Below are 14,972 nucleotides of genomic sequence, written 5' to 3' on the forward strand. Positions count from 1 at the left end.
TGTACAGAAAACCAAAGAGACAATCGCCTGATAATCCGACACTGAGAACCAATCAGCTTCTTGGGTAAGTGATATCATTTACTCGGGATCACAACATTGACCCTGCTCGCAGCGCAAATGTTGTGATCCCGAGTATATCTCAAGACCGATATATACCTTAGATGGTCGTTCCTGCAGTCAGGAACGGCCGATTGCTCTTCCGGTTGAATACAATGGCTAATACAGACGACTATTCTGACTAGAAGAGCAATCAGCAAACGTCAACTGAATTATACACATGCGTTTATTAAGATTCTTGATCTTTTATGGAATATCCGTTTCAAATATGCCAACTGATATGTTCCTTATGTCGTAACTACAATCCCGTTCCCTTGTCATGAAAGTGACTTACTGAATTAGACTTATTGCCTGGTGTGTACTAACATGAGCAACATGACGAATGCGACATGGCAAGGAGGATCTGCTTACGCTTCCGGAGCATCTGGTATCACCTCCATTTTTGGTTGGGGTTCGTGTAGCTTCAACTTTATTTTCCTGTTGTGTTTTGCGTTGACATTTTATTTTTATTTATGAGTTTGAATGTCCCTCTGGTATTTTTGACCACTCTTTTGAAGGACTGTGTATTTTGTGTAGAAGGCATAACTGCATAAATATACTAAATAAATGTTTTTAACTTGGGGTAAATTATCTATAAGAATGAAAAAATTAGCCTTGCATGACTATGTATCATGAAAATAACAATCAAAGGGCTATAGAGAAAAGTCAGTGCCATAATCTAAAGTTGAAATATATTTAAAGTTTCTTTAGAATCTTTATTTTAATATAAATTAAATGCAGACATACACATTTGAAGTAAATTTGTATTTTTGATGTTTTGAATTGATTCTTCATGCACAAATCCGTAGAATTTTGCGCTATTATATACTATCTGGAAACCATTTTTGACGCAGTTTAATCAAATATAGAATCCAAGTATTGGTCTTGGTGTTTTTTAACCAATATCGTGTTCGAGTAAATAATTCCTTTAAATTTGAAGAAATATGTATAAGTATAAGGGTATTCATCGACATTTTAACAATGGAAAGTGTTGTTACAATATTTGCCACATCTATGTATAACTCTTTCGTTACGTCGATCATTCACTTTGCCGTGTAAATTCCTCATTTTTAATCAGTTTGCCGGTATCCATTTCCACGACAGGATGAAGAACACACCTGCCACAACTCCTCCGATACTAGCTATGATACAAAACGCAAAGGAGAAATGTAGATCACTGGTATTTATGTTTTCAATAGTGGAAAAGATGATGCATCCAATCAAACTAAAACCTCCTGTAATAAAAGGCAAAATTATGCAAAGAGTAACTCAATACATTAATCATTACATTAGGCAGCAACCATTTGATTTTCTGGGGGGGGGGGGGGGGGGGGGGGCTATGGATTTTTTTGGAAAAAAAAGTTTGTTTCCAGTTTTGAGAGAAAAAAAATAATTTGTTTCTGATCCTGAGAAAAAAAAAATTGTTTGTTTCACCCTCAGCTGCCACTATATGTAATGCTAAAATTGAAAGAAAAAAATTGTTTTCGACTTCTCGCCAAAAAAATAGATTGTTTTTCGCCGAAGGCGAAAAAAAAAGTTTGTCCAGAAAAAAAATCCATAGCCCCCCCATAAAATCAAATGGTTGCTGCCTTAATTGTGGAGCAGAACATGCTTGACCTTCCGGACCACTTGAGAAAATCCCCGTTTATAGAGAGGTTGGTGTTGGTTTTTTTTTATCTTGTTTCTTGTCTTTTTAACTATTTTCGTTTTTTGCCTTGGCGTTGTCAGTTTTTCACTGACTTTCCTAGTTTGAATACCGTATGTCTTAAATACCCTTTAGTGAACAAAATCTAAACTACAATTGATCCGTACGGTTTCTATCACGTAAAACGTAATATGTCTAGAATTGTAAAAGAAATTCATCAAATAATATATCTGTTGAAAAAAAAACATTTGCTTCTTTTAAGTATGAGAATTCGATATAAATGTAAGCAGACCCTCCCAACTATGAAGATGTATTCTTGTGGTATATTAAAAGTAATTGCTATTTGACTATATAAACCCCGGGATATACAAAAGAAGATTGATTGGTTGATTTTTTTAAAGTCCAGTGGAAAGTTTTATGCAGGAGTTTAAATATAATCGGTAGTTTTTATGTCCCATTTATGGACATTATATTTTCTGATCTGTGCGTCCGTTCGTCCGGCTGTCCAGCTTCAGATTAAAGTTTTTGGTCGAGGTAGTTTTTGATGAAGGTGACGTCCAATCAACTTGAAACTTAGTACACATGTTTCCTATGATATGATCTTTCTAATTTTAATGCCAAATTGGAGTTTTTATCCCATTTTCAACGTCCACGCATATGGAAAATGATAGTGCGGATGGGGCATCCGTGTACTAGGGACACATTCTTGTTTTTAAATACCTCATCCAGGAAAAAGGTCAGTGTAATTTGAGCTGACATCAAAAATGTTGATATATTGTATTATAACAGGTTACATACCGACCCTTAACAAAACTGTTGCAAAGGTTCTTAACGTGCAAAGAGCGTGACACTCTCCTACAACGTGCAAAGAGCGTGACACTTTCCTACAGGAGGCATCTGATTTAACGTCCTCCTTCTTACCTGACGTGGCTGCATACTTGTTCATCCCTTACAGTTGTAAGTACTTTTAGGACCAATCAGGATATTAAAGAAAAGGAAGAAAAATCTAGCTTTTTCTGTGACAACTTTTCATTTCTCGTGTTTCTTTGAAACTGGACTTCTAATTTAACTTTTCATACCTGCCACGAAGTTGGTAAGAGCTCCAATTATGTACATCATTCTCTGCTTCATAACAAATGTCTGCAGTGAAGCACACACAACAGCAGCAACATAAGAAATGAAAGCTATACATTCCAGTGCTTGAGTAGCTTTAAATTTAGCAGGGAGATCTTTAACGAAAACTATAAAACAAAAATCGAGTTAATGTTAGGAATTTGTTCATATAATAATAAATCAACTATTGATACTACATGTATTTATCCCTAGATATATACGATAACGTAACCATATGTTCTCTTCGATAAGATTACCAGTTAGTTTCATTACTCGCAGGAAAGTAGGTCAGAAATGATATGTTTAAGGCATCAAAAATTAAATCGATGAAACAAATCTTAATTTCGTATATGAAACATTAGACCTGAGACAATATGAGAATGCAGTATAAATCAACATGTTAAGGGCATACGATACAGTTACAGGGAAGGTAATGACGTTGCTAACGTAAAATGATATTTTCGCGACGTCAAACTATGACATATCGGGAAAAGATGCATTTTTCGACTGATTTTTATCATTCAAACTGATTTAATTTGGAAACGAGTGCATGGACCCCTATTTTTTAAAACAGCAATTTGTTTCATTTTGCAAGGAGATTATGTGACCCAAATTTTATAAAACTGTAAATAGCGCAATTTTTTTAATTTTGATAAACATGCATAAAAAAATGACGTTTTTTCCTCTATTCATGAACATTTGATAAAGATAGAGTTATTTCGGAATAAAAATGCATGATTTTTAATGATACTTATAAAATACAGAAATTACCGATTATTTAACAAAAAACAATTTGTGTTTATCTTTTAAAACAAAAAAGTTATGTCTTTCTTTCGAAAAAGAAAATACAGACACAAATCTGAATTTTGAGCAAATATACAAAATTTCGACCTCATTTTACTCAAAAAGTAGCACATGAAGGTATATTTTTTATTACATATTTTATTCAATCAGGTAAAAAATAGCCTATATGCAAATTTTCATCAACTTGTAAATACAGGTTCAAAACTGTATCGTATGCCCTTAAGCGCATGTCTTATGTCGATGCTCTTCAACTTCATATTTTTTTATCCTTTGAACTTTTTCGATTCGAGCGTAACTAGTGAGTCTAATGTAGACGAAACGCGCGCCTGGCGTTCCAACTTATTATTTTGGGTATCTTTGATGATTTTAACTCACAGCCACTAATGGAGGTTTCCGTCTCGAGTGTTGCACCAGCCTAGTACTCAGAACTAGTCCTGTGTATATGAAATCCGGGTTTCGTTTTGACAGAAAAAAAAAACCAAAACATATACGTTATTCTATACACTTTATTTAGATGCCAGAGTGATATGCAAACTCATCGGTCGAAGAAACAATGATATGATTAAAACGAAAAATAAATAACCCACACTTAAAAGTAGATAAACTGTGATTATACTGTTTGACAATGAATAGCACGTCATATTAGAATATTTAGTAATAAATAATTTGTCGTAAAACCGTACTCTTACCTGACATACTGAGACATTGATGGTTTTGGTCATCACAGACGAGCCATAATCCGTCATGGGAATCATAATCCCTTATCCAATATGGCGTTGCAAATCCTATCAAGTGTATTACAAATGCAGACACTGTTATAATGAATCCAGCTATCACTATAGGAGCAGTATCTTTAAAACAATACATAATGATTTAAAATATACACGTTGATTAAACAACTACTAGTAAAAATAAAATAATTATGAAAACGTAAAAAATTCACAGGTAAAACAACATACATTTCTTTCCGAGAATATTTATTATCTTTCAAAGAAAATTGTACAGATATGTTTAGGTAAACAAATTTGTGGTTTTAAATTGCCATAGGCTACATCGATGTTTCTTTAACAATGTCAACCTCGTGGTGTTTTTTCTTTCTTTCTTGAAAACAGTATTCTGTGTATTGTGAAACAGTCGGATTGGTTGATTATTTCTTCACATCCAGTGGCAGATATCTCATGCATATTCAGTGCAAGAACAAATAAATAAACTTATCATAGATACCAGGATTAAATTTTGTATTTACGCCCGCCAGACGCGCGTTTCGTCTACAAAAGACACATCAGTGACACTCGAATTCAAAAAAATTAAAAAGGCCAAACAAAGTACGAAGTTGAAGAGCATTGAGGACCAAAAATCCTAAAAGTTTTGCCAAATACAGCTAAGGTAATCTATTCCTGAGGAAGGACAGCCTTAGTATTTCAAATATTCAAAAGTTTTGTAAACATTTTTTTAAAAAATGTGACCATAACAATGATTATTCATGTCAGCACATAATTCTGACTACTGGGCTGGAGATACCCTCGGGGAATTAAAACTCCACCAGCATTGGCATCGACCCAGTGGTTGTAAATAAACTCATCATAGATACCAGGATTTAAATTTTGTATTTACGCCAGACGCGCGTTTCGTCTACAAAAGACTCATCAGTGACGCTCGATTACAAAAAAATATAAAGGCCAAATAAAGTACGAAGTTGAAGAGCGTTAAGGACCAAAATTCCTAAAAGTTTTGCAAAATACAGCTAAGGTTGTTGAACAATCAATATAAAACTAAGGGTCTGCAAAATGATTTGACCGGGATGAAGTCCAAGAAATTTAGACTGATTTTAGAAAAAAAAGGAGAACGATATTTTCTAGAAACAGGCCAACAACGGAATTCTCGAAGAATTGTTGAAAGAGGACTTAAAAATACCAGAAAATATTTTGAGGGATAAGATAATAATAATCTTTATTGTCATATAAACACATTAATACACATGTTTGTGACAATTAGAAGTGCGATTAATGCATTTCCTAACTAAATTACATGATAAATTGTTAATTATATGATTTAACGTGACAACTGGTTAGTTACGCAAGTTACCTTTTTTATAATTTTGACGGGACGTAATATGGTATACAAATGTCCGGCGTCCGTCTGTCTTTCCGTCTATATGTCCGGCGTTAACATGTCGCAACGTAACTTGAGAACGACTTCTCCAAATTTCATGAAACTTAATATAGTTGTTTCTTATGATGGTCAAATGATCTGTATACTTTTTGGTGAAATTTGTCCCGCTGTATCTCAGAAACAATATATTGTTATTGCTTAAAACTTTCTCAGAAACTATTGATGATTATTGCATAAAACTTCCACACAAGACGACGGGCGTATCATGCGCTCATGGCGCAGCTGTTTATTACCTTTATATGGTCATAATTAAAAATTAACTGTTTACCTGAGGAATAGATTACCTAAGCTATATTTGACAAAGCCGTTCGGAATTTTGAATCCAGAATGCACTTTCAACTTAATTTGGCTTTTAAATTTTTTTCTTTTTGATATGTTCGTCACTGATGTATCGTTTGTAATCGAAACGCGCGTATGGCGTAGACAATTTTAAACCTATCATTTTTGAAAAAAAAAATCATTAGAAACATTCAAAATATAGAGATCCTGTGTACACGCCTTGATTAAAAGGTAAACCCAAGGGGGACTGGGGAATAGAAATATAGGCCCGCAAGTCTTCTTAAAACTCTTGTCGAAGTGGGGCGTTCATTTGGTTATGCATGCAGGATGTACAAATTCTAACACTCATTTTAACATGGGGCAGTTAAATTAATTACCTTTTTTATATAGAGAGAGCGTTACTCTCTCTGCAAGTTAATCACAATTGCAACAACTCTTTGTCCGTAGGTGGCCTGTTGCAAGGCCAAATTTCTGTCCCTATCCGATTTACTAGAGGCATTCCCCGACCTTCATACCAGACGGCTTCTATTACATCACATACGTATTGTATTTATTGTTGATTTGTTCTTATCCTGAACAGGAATGAAATATTTGCCACTGGACGTGTAGCAACAATCAATCAATCTAATTTGATAATTAACATTTTAACCAATAACATTTCTCCTATGGAATTTTGAATCTATACCGTTAGACAAATACCGATGATTTTGAAAAGTACCACAACATAAAACAAAAACACCAAAAACTGTGGTCAGATCATTGTATGTGATGCATGGATACAAAATCTGTATTTTAATCAGATTGAAGATTTCACCTTCTTACATTAAATACAGATTTATATTCATACTTAGGTATTAAATATAACATTGATGACGGTTACTTGAAAAAGAAAAAAAACTTTTAGTGAGATGTAAATATTATGGTAAGCAACTTAATTTAAAATCATTATTTACATGTCGTCTTTTACGTTATCTTTTATTTTTTGAAACCCTTGAACGAACCTCAATTGTGACTTGGAATGGCATTTCCCGTATTTAACTTTTAATTGCATTTTATACTTTTATTAACTGTATTTATTTATTTATTACGTAATGCACATTAACAATGGTTGTACCACGTGGAATCTTGTACTGTTATTTCATTCATTAATCAAGTAAAATACAACTTGAAATAGCTGTACCTATTTCATCTTTAGAAGAAAAAACAATTTGCCATTGACGTTTTGAAAAACCAAATAAGAATGTGTCCATACTACAACCTTCTAAAAGAGGGGCGAAAGATATCAAAGGGACAGTCAAACTCATAGATCGAAAAGAAACTGACAACGCCATGGTTGAAAAGGAAACAGACAAATACTAGTACATATGACTAAGCAACACGAACCCCACCAAAACTTTGGATGATTTCAGGTGCTCCGGAAGGGTAAGCAAATCCTGCTCCACATGTGGCACCCGTCGTGTTGCTCAAGTTATTACAAACCCGGTAAATAGTCTTACTTCGGTAGGTCACATTCATGAAAAGGGATTGAAGTTACGACGTAAGGAACAATCCGATATCATCTGTGAAAGGGTTATTCCATAACGGTAAACCAACTCGTGATGGTGCCCGGACAGGTCACGATTGGGAAGCTGAAATTTTCTCTTATGTCGTAATTTTTTGTTTTCAATCAGACGAACTTTACAAAAATAATTAGTATGCACATCAATGAATATACAATTTTACAGACGTAATCGGATAAATTATGAATTTGAATTTTGCCTTCGACAATAATGATAGTAGAAGATAAAAAGCTGAAGGGGGTAATGCTATAGTCTTGAAGGTGCACTTTTTACACTTTAGTTTGGTTCAATATATTGGCATGTCTTTAACACCTAAAATAAATACATTAAAAAAAAAATCTTTTTTGACAATAAAACTATCTTATATTTTGTTGGAAAAGTTTACTTTTGGCAAAATATGGATATATACTTTACTATGTATTATAAAAAGGCTACAATTTCTTTTCCTGATAGTACATTATTTATAGTATTTTGATGATGTAAAAATTTTAGGATTTTGTACATTTTTTTAACCATGAAGCTTTTGGAAAACCTTAGCCGGAACACTCTAAGAAAAAAAATATTCTGTTACCACAATGTGCCGTGGTTAATATTGAAAACCCAGACACAAACATTCATAGATCAGGGATGGCAGCCAAAGTAAAGAATGAATAAATAAAAAATAACCTTAATTGACGTTACAACATAACTACGATGTAAATCATAACTAAAGGGACATAATATCAATATCACAATTATTTTAAATTTGAATCATTTTGGCATTACTTCAAAAACATCAAAATCAGGACCAATTTAAGCTCTTTTCAAACCTACCTGTTGTTTAATATTGCGATAAATGTTTAAAATGTAATAACAATAATTCTCATAAACTTCACACTGTACTTCATTGAAATCATCCAAATTTTTTTTTCATTATGTTCCTCTTCTTTTATCACTATAAACTCCAAAATAAGGAATATTAATATTCCTTTGATATTGTTGCCACTTGATCAAATAATTTTTCCATTAAAACACTTGGTGGCTTCCCATAGAGCTGTTAATTTTTATTCCTGTATCCAAACAACATCAGTGTTTATTATTTAATTTGTTGTAGGGAAATACAAATCAAGTCATCAATGACGTCTGTTCGTCAATTCTGATATTTAGGTAATTTACATCAAATGATTACTTTAATCAACTGATATATTCAATAATAATTTATTTTGTTGCAAGACAGAAAAAAATAAATCAATGTCACTAATACTGTTTAAAAGCTGAAACAATGCAAGTGGCCTCATAAGCAAGATCATTAGATTGTTCAGGTAACTTTAAAAATGAAAATGTTTGCGTCAGACCTTGAAATAATTTTTAAGCATGTTTAACCTGAAACACATCTATTCTTTGTATATTTGTAGTATTTTAAGAAATGTGCATCTCTAAAAATAGCTTTTAAGTTATTTTTATACATACCAGAATGCAAACTAAGCATTTGAACTTTTTTTCATTCCATCTCCAAGCTTAATATATGATGTATTATGTTCTTATTGACGAAAAATGGTATCATCAGTCCACTGAAAGCTGAAATTTTTAGTTCAGTCTAGGTGACTGAGTGGTCACGATCGATGGACACAGTTTTGTTCTTCTATCGCCGGAATTCGAACTCGTGCTATTGAGATATCGATACAACACTGGGTGCACTGTGTTCAGCGCTCTAGACAACCCGGTCACCTACACCGAACAAAACATTGTCATCAGCGAATAACCTGTATCATATGCAGTACATGTATTTTACTATAAGATATAAAAATTTATTTGTACAAAAAAATCTTGACTTTCACGATGAAAACGTATGGATTTAATATTTGCATTTACATGCATTATTTAAAACATTAGTAAAGCCTCGGTCACATCTTAACGGATAGCACGAACGGACGCCTAACGGATGAAAATAAAAGTTGTCCGTTGACAAAATTGTTATCCGTTGGGAGTCCGTTGATGTACTGACCAAATAAAACGGACGCGTAACGAATGCATAACGGACACACACCGGATATGCAACGTACAAGAAACGGAAACGTACATCCAACGGACGAGTACCGCATAAAACGGACACCAAACGGAAGCGTACCGGATAAAACGGATGATCAAGATATACGGACAAATTAAAGGCAACAATTATAATACATGTAAATCGCATAAATATTCAAAATGTTTCTGTGTGACTGGTTTTGGTTTGTTCTTTAAAATGCCGTCAAATGGCAGTGTCTAGTCTGAATAAGAGCTGCTTGACAGTGAAGACGTGTCCTTACTTGAAGATCGAATATGAATAATAAGAATTCATGAACCTCAAGAAATCTGACATACCAATAATTGGTATTCCTGACGCGAACTTTTTAATTGGCATTTTCCCGTTTCAGATCCGTTCATCATCCGTTTTATGCGTTATACGTCCGGTAGAAGTCCGTTTCACATTCGTTCAACATTCGTTTTATCCGTTCAACGTTCGGTAGAAGTCCGTTGGTGAATTTGTCTTCCAGACCTCCAACGGATGTGAAACGGAAACAAAACGGAAACGAAAAGGACGAGTACCGTACAAAACGGAAGGCTACCGGATCAAGTGTCCGTTGAACGTCCGTTCACAGTTTTGAACATAATCAAATTTTTCTACCGGATAGAACGGACGTCGACGGATAAAACGTACATGAAACGGATATGGACGGACGTCTAGCGGATAAGAACGGATTGAAAAAAAGTTATCCGTTAAGCATCCGTTCGAGCTATCCGTTAAGGTGTGACCGAGGCTTAAACTATCATAATTATCTAAAGCAAATGCTTCTCATTCTCGCTTGAAGTCAAGATATATTGAATAAAACCTGTACCTTTCTCGTCTTAAACCGACGGGCTTGTACTAGGATACACGTGTGTCTTTGAATATCTAAATATGTGCTATCACTGTCAGGTTCTTTAAGTATTATTAGAAACATCGATAACTTAATATGAAGAATTGAAACATGCAGTTTTGTCCAATTTTTAAAACTTTTTTTTACCGAGTCGTTTCATCCTACTCTACTCTAGTAAAAGAGGGACGAAAGATACCAACAGGACAGTCAAACTCATAAATCGAAAATAAACTGACAACGCCATGGCTAAAAATGAAAAAGACAAACATACAAACAATAGTACACATGACACAACATAGAAAACTAAGAAATAAGCAACACGAACCCCACCAAAAACGAGGGGTGATCTCAGGTGCTCCGGAAGGGTAAGCAGATCCTGCTCCACATGTGGCACCCGTCGTGTTGCTTATGTGTAAACAAATCCGGTAAATAGTCTTATTTCGGTAGGTCACATTCATGAAAGGGAAGGGTATTGTAGTTACGACGTAAGGAACATATCCAATATCATTTGTGATACGGTTATTCCATAACCATGATAACGGTCAACCAAATCGTGATGGCGTCCGTAAAATTTACGAAGGGATGATTTCAACTTCACCATAGTAAATGATGCAAGTAGTCTCTTTACATAATTCTTCCATACATTTATAATGAAATAATGGAAACATAGAATATGTCAAATTAAAAGCAACCCATTTTTCAGAATGAATTAAGCCAACAGTGGTATACCGCTGTTCAAAAATCATAAATCGATTGAGAGAAAACAAATCATTGTTACAAACTAACAGCGAGGGAAACACATCAACTATAAGAGGAAAACAATGAAACAACAGAAACACTAAAGTACAACAAAGCAAACGCCAATGCAACATACATAGAAACGACTACAAGACCACCCAAAGCAAAACAGGATAGAAGAAGATTTAATGTGAGTTACTGCTCACCAATGAAAACTGTGACGGACATTTACAACTTGATTATATGTTCAAAAATATGCCAGTTGTCAGTAAACAGGATGATTTTGAGTGGTGAATATGAAAACGCTTCACACGACACGGTGTTGGTTGCATATATATAAACCTTGATACCAAATTGAAGAAAGCTTTATGAGTAGTTACCGACAAAAATGCTATGAAAATTCCCGGGCATATACCTAGTTGAAAAATGTCTACTGGCACATTTTATGAAGGAGGGGGAACAAGAATCCAATTTTATATCACACTTTTCCCCCCTTATTCTAGCTCCATCTTTCAGACATTTAAAAATTAGCTTGAGAGTATTGTTGTACATGCCGGTGTTTGTTCATACATTGTAGTACGGGAACCAGAGTTAATATTTGTTAAATTTGCTGGAAATATAGCTGTCATAACCTAATCGGAGTTGATCCATTTGAATTGGCAAACAGTATCAACATATAATATTTGTGTCACTTGTGATGGTATTTTAAATACGTGTTCAGTATTCCGAGGACCCTTGATGACATGTGCATCGAATATATTTACAAAAATAGCCTGAACTTTAACAAAACATTGATTTTTTAAAATCTTAAACATACCACCGAAAGCCATGAATATTCCGTAAACGGATTAAACTACAAAAATGTGAATAAAGAATTTTTTTAACCACCAGACGGTAGTTAAAATATAGATATTCTATAATTTTAAACAATTTCCTATGTGTGTTATGAAGGAACATTACAAACACGTTGATAGAGCGTATTTTTCTGTCAGTTGCAGTGGTAATATGTACATCTCTGACTTCAAACAGACGTTTTATAGGAAGAAAAGATATGGTCACTTCAGATCTTCTTCTAACCGGCAGTGAAATCTTTGCCAATTAGGCTGTGCGGGATGTATAATGTACGCAGCCATGTCCTGTCAGGCTGAAGACATTAAATGCGATGATTCGTGATGAGAGAGCGCCACGGTTTCTGCACGTTAACGATATTTGCAACGCAACAACTCTTTCGGGGGTCCGTATGTGGCCTGTTGCAAGTCAAAGTTTCTGTCCAAGCTATATCCTCATTTTTCAGAGGTAGTTTAAATTTTCCTCAACCTTCATTCAGTGCTGTCTCTAACATAGGACACATGTATTGTATGTATTGTTAATTTGTTCCCGTCCTGAACATGTATGAAATATTTGCAACTGGACGTTGAGCAACCAACAAAAAATCAATCAATCTGAGGGAGAATGACACAAAGTTTGTATTATCCCTTTAACCTCTCGTTTTTAATATGATTTATAGTTATACACCTCAGCTGATATACGATATGTCGGGGCTTGCTTTTCTTATCAGTTCATTGAAAGGCGGTTAATGCTAACATGGAAGGTATACACAGAAGAGTGCCAAATGCTAAACATCCCCTCGAAAAATTTACGGAAACCTGTATGATTTCGTTGACTGTTTTTACAATCTGTATCATATGACCACGTATCAAGTACAACAGGAACTTGTGCTCCACAATGTTTAGATTTTGCAAGATATACTCCTCTACTCGACTCTTGCGCCTGCGTGAATTCTTATACACTATTTAGTTTCATCCCGTGTCGTACATTTTGTTTATCTAATTTCCTCGTGATCTGAATATTTCCGTGTTGATCTTAAACTTTCAGTTAATAACAATTAAAAATACACTTGAGTTTGAAGTAGTAAGTTTTGGTTCCGGGAAGGACTGATATATTATAGTTAGCTGGATGAGTCTGTTTCAAACGTTCATTGCATACCCAACTCATCGTATACAACAAAGTACAGAAACATGAATACTAGCACAAATTATGATGTTGCCTTTGAAGATATCAAACGCCGAGCTTTTCTATTGTATTGGAATGAACTAACATCAGAGTATTTTTTACCGAATACCATAGTTTTGGCTATTTACCTTTCAATCGGATTAGTCGGAAATATAGCCGTCATACTTGTATACCAATTTGGTTTGGATAAAAAGACAGATGGAAGGTACTTTATAGTGCCACTGGCATGGATCGATACGACCGCTTTAATAGTAACAGCAGCGTTTAACCTTACTAGAAACACAAAGCCAGTCAAATTCCCTGGACATGGCGCCTGCAAACTACTCATATATTTAAGTTACGTTACAACTTGCACTTCACTGTTTCTTCTGAATGCCATTGCAGTGCAGCGATATTTGAAAATATGCAAACCATTTGGTTCACAAATGAATATAGTATGGAAACGTTTTTCTGTGCTTATTTGTACCATTGTGTCAGTTCTGTTGTACATACCTGTGTTGTTTTACTATGGAATTGTAGAAACCATAAATCATTCTCTTGGTAATATCAGTGGACATCAATGCAACAAACTACCTGGTTCCCCAAGCCAGCTGAGTGGACTGAAAATATTCCAAGGATTTGGATTTTTTGTCACAATTAGCAATGTTGTTACAATAACTGTACTATACATTTGTATAACAATAGCAATAGTAAAGCAACTAAATAGGATGAAATTTGTAAAAGTGAGGAGAGATAACGTTATTGTTACCACATCAGACGCTACAGGACAAACGTATGCTCCAAAAATCCAAGTTAATCTACAGTCAGCGACAAGTGATACGGAAATTTCCATGGACACCTCTACTCGAATGAATGAAATCCAAGAACATACAACTAAAACTGCTACACAGAAATCGACTTTTAGAATATCTTTCATGTTTATGACCATTTCCATCGTTGCATTTCTTGCATACTTGCCATCATGGACATTTATAGTGATTGAAACGAATAATCCTGCGTTTTGGAAAAGTCTTCCTCCTACTGCATTTCATATTTGTCTTACCTTGCGTCGGATGTACATGATTAATCATTTTTGTAATCCATTTATATATGGTGCATTTGATTATTCTTTCCGTGAAAAGATAAAGAAGATGTTTTGCAAAAAGTGATCAAGAAAAATGCCAGCCAAGATCCCGTTTGTTATGTACTATCTTCGAAGATAATAAACTAATCTTGTATTACATCGACTTTTCTTTTGTAATAAATCAGTTTACTATAAATATGTACGAGTGGAGAAAACAAACTAGTGCGATATATTCATAATCCTGTTTCCTTAATTAAAAATATTTTAATTTAAAATTACAATTTAAGTTACAGACCATTTAGATATTATCTTTGTGATGTAGGTTTGTGAAAAATAAGACCAAAGACAACACGTTGTAAATAAAAAAAAGTGTTTATTTCTGCGTTGATATTTATACATAGTCACGTATGGAATCATTATGAAGCCATTTAGTGTTTAATATATATAAAGGAGATGTGGTATATAAAGGCAACAGTAGTATACCGTTGTTCAAACTTATAAATCCATGGACAAAAAACAAAATCGGGGTAACAAACTAAAACTGAGGGAAACGCATTAAATATAAGAGGAGAACAATGACACAACACTACAATGTAACACACACAAAAACG

General features: G+C 34.2%; 1 protein-coding gene and 1 long non-coding RNA gene across 2 annotated transcripts; one reads left to right on the plus strand and one right to left on the minus strand.

The window, feature by feature from the left end:
• Positions 1–769: 769 nt before the first annotated feature.
• On the minus strand, positions 770–4,587 carry LOC143066678 (uncharacterized). Its single transcript, XR_012975736.1, has 3 exons — positions 4,348–4,587; positions 2,821–2,982; positions 770–1,331 (listed from the first exon to the last, which is right to left on the minus strand). It is a non-coding gene; the product is annotated as an uncharacterized LOC143066678 (long non-coding RNA).
• An 8,644-nt stretch (positions 4,588–13,231) lies between these two features.
• Positions 13,232–14,737, plus strand: LOC143069611 (uncharacterized). The gene has a single exon (XM_076244328.1). The coding sequence runs from the start codon at positions 13,304–13,306 to the stop codon at positions 14,444–14,446; it is 1,143 nt and encodes a 380-aa protein (XP_076100443.1). The 5' UTR covers positions 13,232–13,303; the 3' UTR covers positions 14,447–14,737.
• The last annotated feature ends 235 nt before the right edge of the window (positions 14,738–14,972 follow it).

This window comes from Mytilus galloprovincialis, chromosome 3 (genome assembly GCF_965363235.1).
Source record: "Mytilus galloprovincialis chromosome 3, xbMytGall1.hap1.1, whole genome shotgun sequence".
Taxonomy (NCBI): Eukaryota; Metazoa; Mollusca; class Bivalvia; order Mytilida; family Mytilidae; genus Mytilus; species Mytilus galloprovincialis.